The sequence below is a fragment of the Mollisia scopiformis genome, assembly GCF_001500285.1.
Source record: "Mollisia scopiformis unplaced genomic scaffold LY89scaffold_15, whole genome shotgun sequence".
NCBI classification, from domain to species: domain Eukaryota; kingdom Fungi; phylum Ascomycota; class Leotiomycetes; order Helotiales; family Mollisiaceae; genus Mollisia; species Mollisia scopiformis.
The window spans coordinates 923,034-937,207 of NW_017263595.1; the positions used below are offsets into that span (position 1 = coordinate 923,034).

Below are 14,174 nucleotides of genomic sequence, written 5' to 3' on the forward strand. Positions count from 1 at the left end.
TCTTTCTAGTGCCCGGGCAGAAAGTTCCCCAGCTGCTATGCTATGCTAGTCTAGTCCTTCCGAGTTCCGGACCTGAAAAGAGGAAATCTAATCACAAGGCTGGAGCAATTTCTTTATTCTCATTACTCAATTCCTTGCTTCTCATTCGCGTTCGCCGCCGCCTCTCTTTGTCCGTTGCTTTAAGAAGGGGTCCTGTCCTGGTCCCTTTGCTCCTGGCTGCACGCACCGCACGCACGCACTACGAACACATGTGGCACGGTAGAGCTTCCTATTGATCTTCACTCCTACGCATACACTCTTATTACATATTACATTTCCAATACTTCACGACTACTCTCGAACCTCCTCTTTTGGGACCTGACGCTGCAGCAGACCATTAGACATAGGTTATCCATATTACCTGATCTAAATTCCGGTCTGGGGAAAGAAGGCGGGGAAGCAGCAGTTTCCTTGACTAAAGCGCAGGGGAACGTGTGTCAGAGAATTATATCTGTTGCGCCTTGGCGGAGCGAATACACAACATCGCAGCAGGATTGTGCCATCTTGCCAGCAGATATCGTTCGTGTTCGTGCTCACCGTTCCCATCATCGATACATAATTTTTAATTCCTGGACTGGTTGAGTTGGGTTTGTGCGAGGCTAGTTTGGGTGCCGTACTGTTCCGCCGCTTGATATAAATCCGGGGTCGCTAAGCGTTGGGAGGAAATTCCCATCTGGTCACGATGGCCGTTTCTTCAGCATTGCCTTTGAGGCGCAAAGCTCCTCCATCTCAAATTACACCTGCTCCAGTACAGGATACCGATCTTACCACAGAGACAAAGAATAACGTCGCACCCCCGATGACCACGGATCGCGTTGACCGCTCGAGTTTCTCTAGTGTTAAGGAGAGTCACGGTGGTATCGCGCAGTCATTCACGGATTCGAAAACGAGCTCGTATCTTAGAAACGAGGTTTCTAATACCGACAACGAGGACGCTATTCTTGACGATTTCGTTTCTACTACTGGATCTAGAACCCCCGAATTGGAATTCGAGAGACAGCCAGAGCTGGGGAGCGGGATGTTGACGAATCCTCAGAGTAATCTCTTTGCATTCACGCCTTGTGATGGGTTCAGGGGATGGAAGGATATCCCGTTGATGGCGCAGACGATTAAGAATGTTAAGAGCAAGAGCTATTCGGACTTGGCGAGATTGCATCGGGGCTTTCAGTGGGAGATTAGTGATAGGGATAGGATGGATTTGGATGTGGTGACGGAGGAGAAGGGTGCTTTGCAGACGGGGAAGAGTAGGTTGGAGAGTCTTCCTACGGAGCTGCTTGGTGAGTCTAGATGTGTTTCTTACTTTCATTCCCTTGGACACTCGACGCAGTTCTTCAATTGTTTGTATCTATACATCACATGGCCAACAATTTTTGAACGTCTTGCTATTCTATCAATTTTCTCTTCAATTCTTCTTCCTATATCAATCTTCAAGAATCTTACTAATGATCTTCCCAGGTGCAATCATTGACCAACTAGCAACTGACATACCTCCCAATGGCTTCTCAGCCCGAAATATCGACCTAATGTCCCTACTTCTCACTTCACACACCATGCACTCGGTCACTTTAGCAACGCTGTACAACCAAGTGACCATCCCTCATTCTCGAATCTTCGCCAAATTCCTGTCTCATGTCTCTTCTCACCCAGCTCTCGGAACGATCGTCCGGCGGCTTGACTTTTCGCACTTCAACCCTACTTGTGCGGGAATGACAGCTAGAGAGAGGTCTGAGACGATGAATTTGATCCCAGAAACCCTTCTTCGATGCTTGTCTTTGACACCTAACCTCCGAGAGTTTCTAGCTCAAGAACATATCGACAATGATCTCAGCTCCGAAGTTCTGAAGACCTTGCTTTGCGACCTACCCCGTTTAAAGGCCTTGGATCTCTGTGCTTGCTCTTCAGCCAACTTCCGAGATGCATTCACCAACGTCCTCTCAACCCCGGACTTGCTGCCAGCAGCATTACCAATAACCCGCCTCTCCCTCCACGAATGCACCATCCTCCCCTCCTCAACATTCGACATCCTCCTCCCTCGACTCCCACACCTAACACACCTCGACGTCGCACACACACGCATCACATCCACCGCCCTTCAATCAATCCCCCCCACCGCCCGCCTCACCCACCTCAACCTCTCAAAATGCTCCTTCCTCAACGGCGCCGCCGTCGTAGACTTCCTCTCCACCCACCCCGCCGCCCAACACCTCGTTTACCTAAACCTAGCCATGGACCCCAAATCCCACGAAATGCTCCCCGCAACCCTCCTCACCGCTCTCCTCCCTCGTCTCCCCTCCACTCTACGCTCCCTGAACCTTAATGGCAGCAAGATGGACAGCACACACATCCCGCTCCTCCTCCCGCTCTCCAAACACATCGAAGAGCTCGGTCTCGGCCGCCACCTCAGCCTGCCCGATATCCAAGCGCTCTTCGTCCCCGACGAAAGACTACCTTTACCGCAACAATTATCCTGGACGCCGCATTCCCTGCGCTATATCGACGTCTCGGACCTGTCGTCCGCGGAACTCGATCTAGGCTCCCTATTCGGGCCGCGCTGTCCGGTGTTGAAGTCCGTTGCGGAGCCGTTGGAGGTTATCGAGGTCGGAGCAGATGTCTTGAAGCGGCTGGAGCGCTCGAAGCCCGTGCTGGATCGCGTGGGGTGGTGTGTGAAGGAGGCGGGGAGGAGGGCGTGGTTGGTGAGGAAGAGGGACAGGGTCACGGATGATGGCGGGAGGGGCTGGAAGTGGGGGGCTTGTTATTGGGGGATGCGGAAGGTTCCTGTTGCGCGGGCGGAGGTGGGGGGGATGTATGGGCATTATATGTTTAAGCGGTGATTGGCTCTTTTTTTTATGATTGTTGTTGTTTGATTTTTTGGGGCATTTAGGTTAAGTTTTGGGGTTGCATAGCGGGAGAAAAGTCCATGGTTTTGGATTTAGCGATGAGTGCTTTCTTTCTTGGATATCGACAGGTAGAGGATCTCTCGTAGCATAACGTACTTCAAGCTTTGCATAGCGATGATTATATTTCTGTCATTCATCTTTTGCTTTCATCTCGGCGTTAAACAGAGCGAAAAGTCGGGAATAATACTACAAATCAAACAAATCTTCTCCTCCTCTATTCAAGATTATGTAATAAGTGAATTGCCCCGTAGCGACAAGAACAACGTACGTCCTCACACCAGACAACAAAGAGAAAGAGTAGATTTTACGAGCAAATCCTCTACATAAGAGCCATAATCCGACCCCATCATGGCAGCATCACCAGGAAGGCACCAAAAGTACAACCGAGTATCCCCACATGTCTCAGGCCCTAATGTCCCGAGAGATGATAGTATTTTTCCAAGCTTCCAAATCTTCAACGAGCGAGCGTTTTCATACCGAGCAAAACCCCCCCGCTGCTGTTCGATCGATCGATCGAGCAAGAAAATAATAGCCTTCGACCGCAAAAGATGCAAGATTGATTTGAAGCACTCTAGGGATTTTTCGGGACCAGATGGGCGCACTTGACTTGTTTCTCAGTGAGACGACAGTATTTTTTTCAACGAGTCGGTTCCAGAACCGGTATGTATGTCGTACTTCGCTGCTGTAGAATGTCAGTACTGCCTTTGAATATGCGCTCTGGTCAAATTGTCTTTCCTTGCCTCTGCTTGCTAGATGGAAGGCGGTGATATGTTTTTAAGGATATGGGACGTACAATAGGTAGATAGGGATGGTTTTCAATGTCCGTTGTTGAGATGCGAATTTAGAGGTAGATAAGGTATGTAAGGAGAGGTTCTCCTGAGTTAGGGAAATTGTCAAGTGCTGAGAAAGGGTGGAGGATTGGGTTAATGGGCGTCCAAACGCGGATTCTTTCCTTGTTTGTGTAGAAGACAGTCCTCCCCTCCTGCCGAGCTCAGGAGTGTAGATGACTCCATTATCGGGGTGCCTTTCTGAGATTGTCCAAAATTGGGTCTCCTACGAGCCCCACGAGCAAGACCAGCGCGGAGAGTCCTTTTTAGGCTCGATATGATCTGGACCGACTTTCAAATCAAGGCCAGGCTTCTCTCCTCGCCGAGAGAGCCGTAAAGTGCGTCCTGAACGTCAATGGGAAGCCGATTACCGGCACTACAAGCACTTGGGAAATAATCACCCTGTTGATTGTGCTCTTTCTTTCGGACGTCCTGGAGTTTCAGGAAGTGCTGCCTTTGATACCATTGCAATGTCAAGATAAGATTGTCCTTCTAGGTAATGAACAAGCTCGGCATCGTGGAGATTGACTCTATGGAAACGGATTCGCCCAGCTTACGGATTTCTTTACTGCTCGGCAGATGAGACAAATCCACGATTTGGGAGAAAATGGTAGCATGGTGATGTGATTTCGGCTGGTGGTACAATAAGAAGTCTTTATTGTACAGTATAAGAAAGCAATTGCGGGCTGACCCCTTGATGAAAGGAAGAGGACGATATCACGAAGTTCAGCAGGAACAGCACCAGAAGGGAGAGGCGAAACGAACCTCCTCTCCGCCGTGGAAGAACAGCGCTTATTCCGGGAAAGAGGACTGGAGGTAGACAAAGTAGGAGTGCGAGAGGAACGTCGAGGAGGCTCATGTGCGTTCCCAGTCTCTCAATGTCGGAGCAAATCCCGTTGATCAATGGAGGGGAGCGGAGTGCGGATTCATTGTGCGGCTTCGAGGACGCTCATACAAGTAAAGCGTAGAGACTTAGAGGGAATTGGTATCACAATATCAAAGAGGAGCGGAAGGGAGAAAGGCGCATCGGGAGTAGGGATTCCCCGTAGAGCGCAGATCCCGCTAATCGCGCAGAAAGTGTGGAAAGCTGAATAAAGCCTTAGCTCTGCTATGTCCGTGCTCGGATTAGACATTGATTTGGCCAGATGTCTTGAAAGTTACTTCTGACTTATTAAAGCACATGGTTCTTGGAGACTAAAAGATAATTCGTTGATGTGCAACAAAGATGAACAATGTTCAGGTATTATAAGTTCTTGAATTAAAAGTGCGTACTTAAGAAAGTCATAAATTGTAACCAAAAAGAACAGATAATTCGGCGATATGAAATACAACTAATAAGATCGTGAATTCTGTACTAGAGTCGTAAATCTGGTATGCGATGAAGTACTCAGATTTGCTCCTGACTTTGCCAAGTGCTGAAATACTGTAGAGAGTTGGGACAATGATCGAAATGCCTCAAAAGTCCAAGCCCGTATCTCGACCGACATAATGTAAGCTTTGAGAAGTCTTTCCATTTCGAATAAAGACTTCTTAGGTATATGAATAAGCAGAAAGCAGAGACTTGGAGGGAAGATAGCACAATATCAAAGAGGAGCGTCAATGAGAGACGAGAGACTGGGAGTTGAGATCCGCACTGGTGCCATCAAGAGAAACAGGACAGGATCTCCAAATCGCTAAAACGATCTCTGATGTTTCGGGCCTGAGATGGAGAACCTCTCGTCTCGGCAACGAAAACTCTCGACGCCGCCACTCCAAAACCCGGAATAGCCTCACGTGCTCACCTACCACAAGAAGAATGGAAGCATGGACAACAACGTATAACGAGGCTGAGTCGAAGGAACATCTGCATCATAGGTATATTGCATTCTTCGCTGCGCCTACGAGAAGACGATTGGTAACGTTACAAATTTCGTGTCTTGGTGGCACAGCCGACGAGGTGACGATGGCAATATATTTTCGTTGAAGATAAAAAAAGGTCACGATAAGCAGTATTCAATACTAGGATATGTTTTGCGCCGGACTGCTTATCGGGCACAGCAGATACTGAGACAGGTGAGTACTTCGGGAGCTGAACCCAACATGATACAAATACAAATGCCGGATGGATGTCGTCGTCTCGGGGGTTTGAATGGACTCGTGATGATTCGAAGCGGGAAGGGCGATCATTCATGTTGCTGCAGGCCGACGTAATAAATGGTTCATCTGTTCTAACGGGATGGATGGAGGTTTCGCAAGATGCGATGCACCTCACGACAACGGAGTTCGAGGTACTACGCGAGCTACGGTACTTTCTGCATGCTGTGCTGTGCTGTGCTGTGCTGCTGCAGGTAAGATTTACTTATCGAATGCCAAGACCAAGAGAGGATATCGCTGCCACCAAAAGATAAGAATGCGCGAAAACGGAAAGGGACTTGTCGACCACAGATACCGAGATACGACGGTGCCATTATCGACATTCTGGAGTAGGTACAGTAGAACATCAGTAACGGCTGACGATAGCGATCGATACTGTACCGCTCTCGCACGGTGCGTGTAAGACGCAATAATGACAATGCCATGAGGTCGGTCGGAGAATGGATGTGACGGCCGCGTTTCAAGAACAACAAACCATTCTCAAGTCATGAGAGGAATGATTGATTGTTTGGACAAAGAACGGACGGACATGCACCACTTCTCAAGGCTACGAGGCTGATCTTCACTTGAAATGAAAAGTCCTGGTGCCTGCCCCCATGTCCAGACCCAGACCCCTCTGCTCTGCTCTGCTCTTATCAAAAAGCCTGCGCCTCCAACGGTCATCATCCACTTCGCCAGTGACAGGCGGTGTCCAGACAAGACAATTGCTCGCATGGCACCAGCCCGAATCGAGCGAGCAGCAGATAGGCGTTGCCAACTTCGGCACTGCAATTGACTTTTCATTGCAGGGGGCTATTCTTCCGCGAGAGATTTGAAGCTATTGATACCGCCGCATTCGCTGTGTTGATTGGTAGGAGGTACATGAAGGTACCTCAGGGTCCGTTTTTGGGCGCACGACACTCTCAGTCAGGGTTCATCCATCTGGTGGTGGTGGTGGTTGCTTAATCTCTGATATCTATCGTGACCATCCATGGGGGAGATGGAAATGGAAGTGGAAAATCTTGGGGTCGAGCCAATAACTATTTCTATTATCAGTCTCTCTCCACTCACTTGCCACTTTGCTTGGGGAGACGAAACGCATTTAACTCCAAACCTAGTGCCCGCTGTGCCATCAAACACATACTTATTGCCGTCACACCAACCACCACCAACAATTCTTCCCTCGCTCTCTCTTTTTTTTGTTTACACCCGTTTTCTGTTTCCTCCCTCCTCTCGTTGTGTGCCCACGATGGGTTACAACGCGCTTCAACAGCATGATCACGATCACGACCACGATGAGGACGATGGCGACCACGATGATTCGCCTTCGCCCAATCCACAACAACACACGCTCGCTTCTCCTGTTTTTACGCCACCCCTCTCAGCGTCGCTATTTTTGGACGATCCCAATACGAGCAATGAACCCTCTTATCCCCATACGAATGCTCTCGGTCTCAATTATCTCGTGCAATCGATAGCCTCTAGAAGCACGAGAACGGACGCAAGCTATGATATGGTAGAGAGTGAAGACTTTGCGGCCGACGCCAGAAGCTCCCCGGCGCTGTCAACGGAGAAACCGCCAGGAACCGGTCGATCACCACCAAGCGAATCTTCTGTGGTGGCATTGCACATTCCTCGAGCACGAAGACGCCGCAGCCCAGCCACAGCCGCTCACCAGCAGTCAACAACAATCTCACCTCGAATCCCTTCTCAGCCGATTCCCAGGACGGCATCAGGACGAAGCATTGCCCTGCGACATCCAACACCGGACCTTCAGGTCCTTCAGGGGGCTTACACGGGAAATATTTTACACTTGGAAAAGACGGCAGAGCAATTGAGCATGACATCTTCGATGGACGATGCCATCAGGGAGTTACACGAAGAACAGAAACGCTCAGACAGTCGCCGCTCGTCATTACTGTCCTCGCAGGGCATGTCTGCCATTTCAAGACAAGTTTCAAACGCCTCGTCAATAGTGGAAGTCAACTCGGCAGCACGGTCAGGCGGTTTCGCCCCAGCCGGCTTTATGATGTCCCCCAAAGGTTCGTTCACCGCTGCCGCAGGTGGTCGGGGGCGTTCTGCCTCCAAAAGTTCTCGGTACGGGTCTCGTCCTGAGCCCGAGTTAGAAGGGAGGCCTCTGGACTCCTTTGTCAATATGCACTCGATGTCATCAATAGCGCCCCCTTCTCCAGTTCTCTCGCGATCTGTATCCATTGCTGAACAGGACGAAGACGCAGCGACCATGACTAAACCAATTGCAGATCTACTCGAAAGTCCAGAGATGAACGAGACACCGAGAGGGAGTGATGAGAAGAAGAGTGAGGAGGAGGATAGGCCAGCAACATCTGCTTCAATTAGCACCTTTGACCAGGCACAGAAGATGTTCGCAGATTTCGATGGCATACACTCGGGTCCGTCACCCGAAGAGCAGATGGATACTGTGGACATGTCGAGGGAAATGGGCGATTCTCCGAAGAATGATAACCACCAAAGGAGGCCATCAGGCGGTCGAGTACTGTCTGGAGGCAGACCACAATCGTACGCCGATCCACGAACTGGCCAGGAAATGGTATATTACCCAGCACCTGTTCCCATGATGCTCAACTTGCCTCAAAAGCTGTCGAAAGCACCATCATCAATGGCAAGGAATAAGAGAAGGTCACAAGTCATGAGCAATATCCCAGCAGCTGCTCGACAATCTGCTATCTGGCTACCAGATGTGCTAGAGAACGAAGAAGATGGAGAGATGCCAGAAGATGATGAGTCTCAGCAGCAAGAATATATACCACAACATCAAAGAGCCAGCATGGGAGGACGACGGCTTACGCAAGATCTTTCACATATGCCCGCACATTTACGAGCCAGCACCTTCTTTGATTTGCCTGCAGCAACGCAAGTTGTGGAGTTGAAGGAGCAGTCTGCCGTAGCCACCTTGGATAGTATCCTCGACGCGTCAGCACATGCGCCGGTTAGTGCATTTACAGATCACGCGTTTGCTGGAGCATTGGGTGCAGAAGTGTATGGCAAAGAGAGGACACACAATCGAAATAGCCGAAGCACCACGCAATTGCTTGAGCCAGAGCAACACAAGAAACGAACGAGTTCTTTCAACCTTCTCCTACGCGGTAGACGAGCTAGCAGCAGTGATTTGCTGGATACAGACAAGCGGAGATCAACGATGTCGGGCGTGATAGAGGCTACTGTCAGATCACCAATTGAGGAGGATGGTGATGAGGAACTTGAGAATGGAGACGATTTTGCTGTCAAGGCTGTCGAGGAAGAGGAAGAGGAGGAGGATGAAGGCCAGCTCGACGACGATGTCTATCATGGTGCTCCTACCACTCTTCTCGCAGAGCTCCAACTCCGAAAACAGCAGCAGAAACAGCGGACACAGCATCTCACGAAGCAGTTCCCTACTGGTATACACTCTACACTTCTTGAAATGGATGCAGTTGCACAAGTTCAGCAGAAAAGTAGAAAGAAGAAGAGGACAATACTGGCTTGGGAAGATCCTAATATGGCTGATCAGGATGACGAGGATGGAGACGATGAGGACGTTCCTCTGGCAATGCTATATGCTAAGAAATCTGCCCAACTTCGGGACGCAAATAGACCTCTGGGCTTGATGGAACGCCGTGATATGGAAGACAACGAACCTCTCAGCCGGAGAAAAGATCGCCTACAAGGTCGTCCACCAGCAGCACCTCGTGCGTCCACAATGATGAACCTCTCTGGACCCTTCATCCCTGAAGAAGAAGAAGGCGAGACTTTAGCGCAACGAGTTCGCCGCCTGAAAGAACAAGGAGGAACAACTACAGGCCTACCCTCCGCACGACCGGTCAGCGGAGACTTCACCTCAGAACTAATGTCCCAATTCGGGGGCGACCTCCTTGACCCCAAAGAAAAAGGCAAAGGAAAAGAACCCTCCACCTCCCCCGCCCCAGAAGAAGAAGAAACCCTGGGCCAACGCCGCAAACGACTGCAAGCCGAACGCGAAGCCCGCGCCAAAGAAGTAGGAACCCAAGGTCCCCCTCCCCCATACGCAGAAGAAGTCCCCAGCACCCACAACAAACGCCGCAGCATGGCCGATATCCTGCAAGCGCACCCAGCAGCCGGCGCCGAGCGCGTAGTAAACTACCAAAAACCAGTCGGAGGCCTCCTCGGCCTCCACGAGAAGAAATCCTCCCAGCGCGCCTCGACCATGCTCGATTTCCCGCCTACCGCCGCGGCGGAATTCATCAAATCCCACCCCCCGAACCGGCAATCGTCCGGGGGTTTCAAAGCAGGGATGTACAACGACGGCAAAGGCGGCATTATCCCACCCTCTCAAATCCCACAGCAGCAACAATATACATTCCCGCAACCGAGCCTGGGCGCCTTTCACGGCTTCAACACGTTCCAGAACCCCTACGCGTCGAACATGAACCTCGCGGCGCAGAACTCGAGTTATAATCTCGGCGCAATGCCGAGCCCGTTGCCGTTGCAGATGAGTTATATGCCGGGGATGCCGATGGTGCAGGGGATGAATATGAATATGAATATGGGGATGGGAATGAGTATGCTGCAGATGGGGCAGGGCGTGCAGCCGTTGAAACAGGGGCAGATTGATATGGTGGAGCGGTGGAGGCAGAGTGTTATGCAGTGAGCGTGTGCCTGCCCTGAGTAGGGTGAAGGTGAGGAGGATCTAATACCGATTTATCTATATATAAAGACAGCATTCTAGGCGTTGGCATGAGCGTTTCCCCCCCTTTTTTTGTATATATCATATTTTCTGGCGGCATGGCATGGCATAGCGTGGCATTGCGGGTGTGTATTAGTACCGACTTACTCAGCTGGAGGGCGTATAGATGGATGGATGGATACGACGAACTAATGATGGAATGGATGGAAGGAAGGGGATAAATCAGATGAGATGAGTATTCATTTGTGTCCTTAGCCATATGTGAAGTGCAGTTCCTTGACATCCTTGTTGCCTATGTCCTGTTTCTGCGCTGATGCCCATGAATTTCCGTTTCCCAGTTGCGTTTTCCCGATCCCGATTCCTTTTCCTAGTTTCCTTTCCCGATCCCCTTGCCTGCTCCCGTTCCCGAGCCCCCCTTTCCCGATTCCAGTCCCAGCCCGTGTACACATAACAACCGAACCCCCCCCTTTTAGCTAGGTAGCCAGTTAATCCAATTCCGAAGAGTGGAGAGCTACCTATCCTACCTGCGCACGACCTAATCCCATCCCCCATCCCCCCATCCCGCATCATCTCCAACCCAAGACGAGAAATCAAAGCTTCTCAACCATCTCCGCCTTACCATTCTCCATCTCCACCTCCTCCTCCTCCTTCTCCTTCCCCTTCGCCTCACTCCCCCTCTCTCCACCCTGACCATTACCATGAGACCACGGACTGACATCCGTCCCGCTAAACTTCCTAGCACTCACCCCCTTCTCAAACAAAACGTCCATCTCGCCATACGTCCGGCCCTTCGGCTCCGGCAGCCGGAAATACGTCCACACCCAGCAGAGACCGCACATGCCGGCCCAGAAGAAGCCCGCTTTGCCCTTCCAGTTCCAGGCCGTGGGGTTGAGCATGTAGGGCACGATGATGCCGTTGATGATGCCGACGACGTTGTAGATGTTGCGGGCGAGGACGATGGTTTTGGTTTTTAGGCGCGTGGAGGGTAGTTCGGAGACGAGGCTGTAGCAGACGGGTCCGATTGTCTGGATGGTGGGAGGAGGAAAATTAGTGGGAATGGAGGGGAGGGGAGGGGAGACTTGCGATGTCGTAGACGAATGTGTAGATTAGAAGCAAGGAGCCGATGCCCCAAGCGGAGTTCTTGGATTTGGAGATGGAGACCAGGCCGATGAGTAAGAGGAGCATGGTTAGTAGCGCGAGACCGTTCACGTAGAGGGTTCGGCGGCCGGCGTGGGACATCAGGAACCAGCTGCCGATGGTGCCGATGAATCCGATGGCGTACTATGGTGAGGGGTGTTAGTCAGTTGGAGAAGGTGGGGAAGAGGGAGGAGAGGGAGAGGGAGAGGGACTTGGGCCATGGACATGTCGAACGAGTCGACGATGGGGAGGCCGGCTTGTTCGTAGAAGTAGGTTGAGTAGCCCATGAAGGCGCTGCCGCAGAGGTTTTGGATGGACCAGGTGACGCAGACAATTTCGGTGCGGCGGAGGTCGATGCCTGGTGTTTGAAGTGTGGAGTTAGTATGAATTTTTGTGCATTGTGGGCATAGAATGTTTAAATAAGGGTTGAGACATTGAACGATTAGAAAGTCAACCAGTCTCAATGTGAAAAGAATAAGGTTGAAGATACTGACCCTTGAAGCAGTCAAGATAACCGACACCAGATGCCAAAGACTTCTCAAGCTCGTTGGTTGTAACCATCATAGCTATCGTATCGTCGACATTGAAAGATTCGTCTGCGTTCTTGGAGGAAGTGAGGCGTCTGAGGGCTTTCTTTGCATCTTCGACTCTGCCGCGACGGACTAGCCACCTGCTACTATGAGTTTGCAAATCAGATTGGTTGATGTGGCGAGCTTACCATGGAGATTCGGGAGCGAAGAGTACTCCAATGATAATTGGAATTGGCCAGAGCCACTGTTATGTTTGTCAGAACTTTTCAACTAGGTCTAGAAACGGATTGACATGGAAGGAACGTTGGGATTTGGATTTGAGTGTAGAAATGTAGGAGCTCACCTGGATCGCAAAAGGGATTCGGTAACTCCATTGATCACTTCTCTGAACCAAAGATCTCAGAACTCCAGATCCAATCAATTGTCCCATAACCCAGCACAAATTGACATAAGTAGTAAGGTAAGCTCGAAGCTGCGTCGGGCAAACTTCTGACGCATAGGCCGTTGTCAATGTCTGGACAAGAATCAGTAAGTGCTTTGATCTAAAAACGCCTCCTTACCTGGAACACTCCCCAAGGAATACCGCAAAGAATCTCTCCGACTTGAAGGTCAATTAAGTTCTGCGCAAAGAAGGGGATGAAAATGAATGCAATGACCGCAACCAGAGAGACAATCATAGTCTTCCGATATCCGTATCGTTCACTGACAATACCATTAACGAAAAGTCCCAGAATCTCGCCTACATTTGCGCCCTTTACTTCTCATTAGCTTCACCCAGACAACACTCATGATCGTAGACTTACATTACTAAGACCTGCCTGCCACGGAGCTGGGACCTGATATGGGTTAAGAGGATTTCCAGTAGCCACACCATACTTCTTATTGAAACTGGGAAAAGCATAAAGATTGGCGAGCAGAACAACATCATAGCCTTCCATGACTATAGCGGTAGAAAGAATGATGCTGAACATGACGGCCTTGGGGTAGGTTCTGAAGGCTTGCCAGATTGACATGTTCTTTTCGACGTGTGTGGCATCTTTGGCGTCATTGAGGAGGGCGGGGATGTCTGCGTTGGGCTCGGACATCTTTTCGCGGATGTAGGCTTGTTCTTGGGGGAGAGTATTGGGCGAGGTGATAGGATCGTCGGCGGAGGACGTGTTGCTCGCCATGCTGGTGTATTGTGGTGGTGTATGTGCAAAGTTGGTGGTTTTGTAAAGAGTTGAGAAGGTGATTTGGGATGGAAGTTAACGTTGAGATGATCAATGGGTTTGGATGGATATTGACTTTATGATGAAAGTGAGATGAACGGTGAGCTCGAAATGAAAGCTGAAGTTGAAGCTATACTGAAAAGAGGTACAGAAGCTCTGCTAGCACCAAACAAGCAGGAGCGTCTCTTTCTTGTGTGATTCTGGAGAACAGCAGGTACGAAAAATACGTTGGTAGTTCTATCTGCAATCTCGTTCGACCTTTGGTAACACAAGTACGACGATGAGACGGCAACTTGCCTGTTCCCATCACTTTGGAAGTTATCATGCGCTCTGGTGGCCAACGCGCTAATCTTCGGAAAGAAGAAGTGTTTGTTACACTTACAAAGAATGTATCTCAAGCCAAAGTTGGTCTTCTCCGGTTGTTCGTTGCTTTTGGTACGCGTTCATCTTAACTTCTCACGCCGTACGACGTCCAAGATCAGGAAAGCTTGGTTTTGAAAGGTATCCTACCTAGGTACTCATTGTTACCGTTGTCTGATGTCCTCCAGAAGCCATACCAGAAGCTTGTAGTATGAATATCATGCACTCATCGACTCATTCGGAGGTGATCCCGTGAGACCCATCCTCTCACCACGAGACTCCACGCCTCAAGTCTCAGCCTCCGGAAATTAAGAGGATCTGAAGTACGATCAGTCATTTTCAGTTGAGCTTTGAAGAACCATGAGTGTTGGTAGCCCACCTTC

The 14,174-nt window shown here is 50.2% G+C and overlaps 4 protein-coding genes across 4 annotated transcripts; 2 read left to right on the forward strand and 2 right to left on the reverse strand.

Moving 5' to 3' along the window:
• Positions 1 to 838: 838 nt before the first annotated feature.
• On the forward strand, positions 839 to 3,148 carry LY89DRAFT_708259 (uncharacterized protein; the record flags this gene model as incomplete). The annotated part of the gene is made up of 2 exons (XM_018217673.1): positions 839 to 1,316; positions 1,495 to 3,148. 2 exons carry the CDS (start codon positions 839 to 841, stop codon positions 2,868 to 2,870), a joined length of 1,854 nt encoding a protein of 617 aa, XP_018069798.1. The 3' UTR covers positions 2,871 to 3,148.
• A 1,227-nt stretch (positions 3,149 to 4,375) lies between these two features.
• On the reverse strand, positions 4,376 to 4,642 carry LY89DRAFT_686193 (uncharacterized protein). Its single transcript, XM_018215230.1, has one exon. It carries the CDS (start codon positions 4,620 to 4,622, stop codon positions 4,419 to 4,421), a length of 204 nt encoding a protein of 67 aa, XP_018069799.1. The 5' UTR covers positions 4,623 to 4,642; the 3' UTR covers positions 4,376 to 4,418.
• Positions 4,643 to 7,124: 2,482 nt separating this feature from the next.
• LY89DRAFT_670915 (uncharacterized protein) lies at positions 7,125 to 10,520 on the forward strand (the record flags this gene model as incomplete). The annotated part of the gene is made up of 1 exon (XM_018213197.1): positions 7,125 to 10,520. The coding sequence occupies one exon, from the start codon at positions 7,125 to 7,127 to the stop codon at positions 10,518 to 10,520; it is 3,396 nt and encodes a 1,131-aa protein (XP_018069800.1).
• A 626-nt stretch (positions 10,521 to 11,146) lies between these two features.
• Positions 11,147 to 13,236, reverse strand: LY89DRAFT_708262 (putative maltose permease; the record flags this gene model as incomplete). The annotated part of the gene is made up of 8 exons (XM_018217674.1): positions 11,147 to 11,581; positions 11,652 to 11,837; positions 11,906 to 12,051; positions 12,188 to 12,363; positions 12,412 to 12,467; positions 12,567 to 12,737; positions 12,784 to 12,975; positions 13,027 to 13,236. 8 exons carry the CDS (start codon positions 13,234 to 13,236, stop codon positions 11,147 to 11,149), a joined length of 1,572 nt encoding a protein of 523 aa, XP_018069801.1.
• Between the last annotated feature and the right edge of the window lie 938 nt (positions 13,237 to 14,174).

Coding starts and splice junctions, on each gene's coding strand:
- LY89DRAFT_686193 (XM_018215230.1), bottom strand. CDS start 4,622: ATGAGCCTCCTCGACGTTCCTCTCGCACTCCTACTTTGTCTACCTCCA.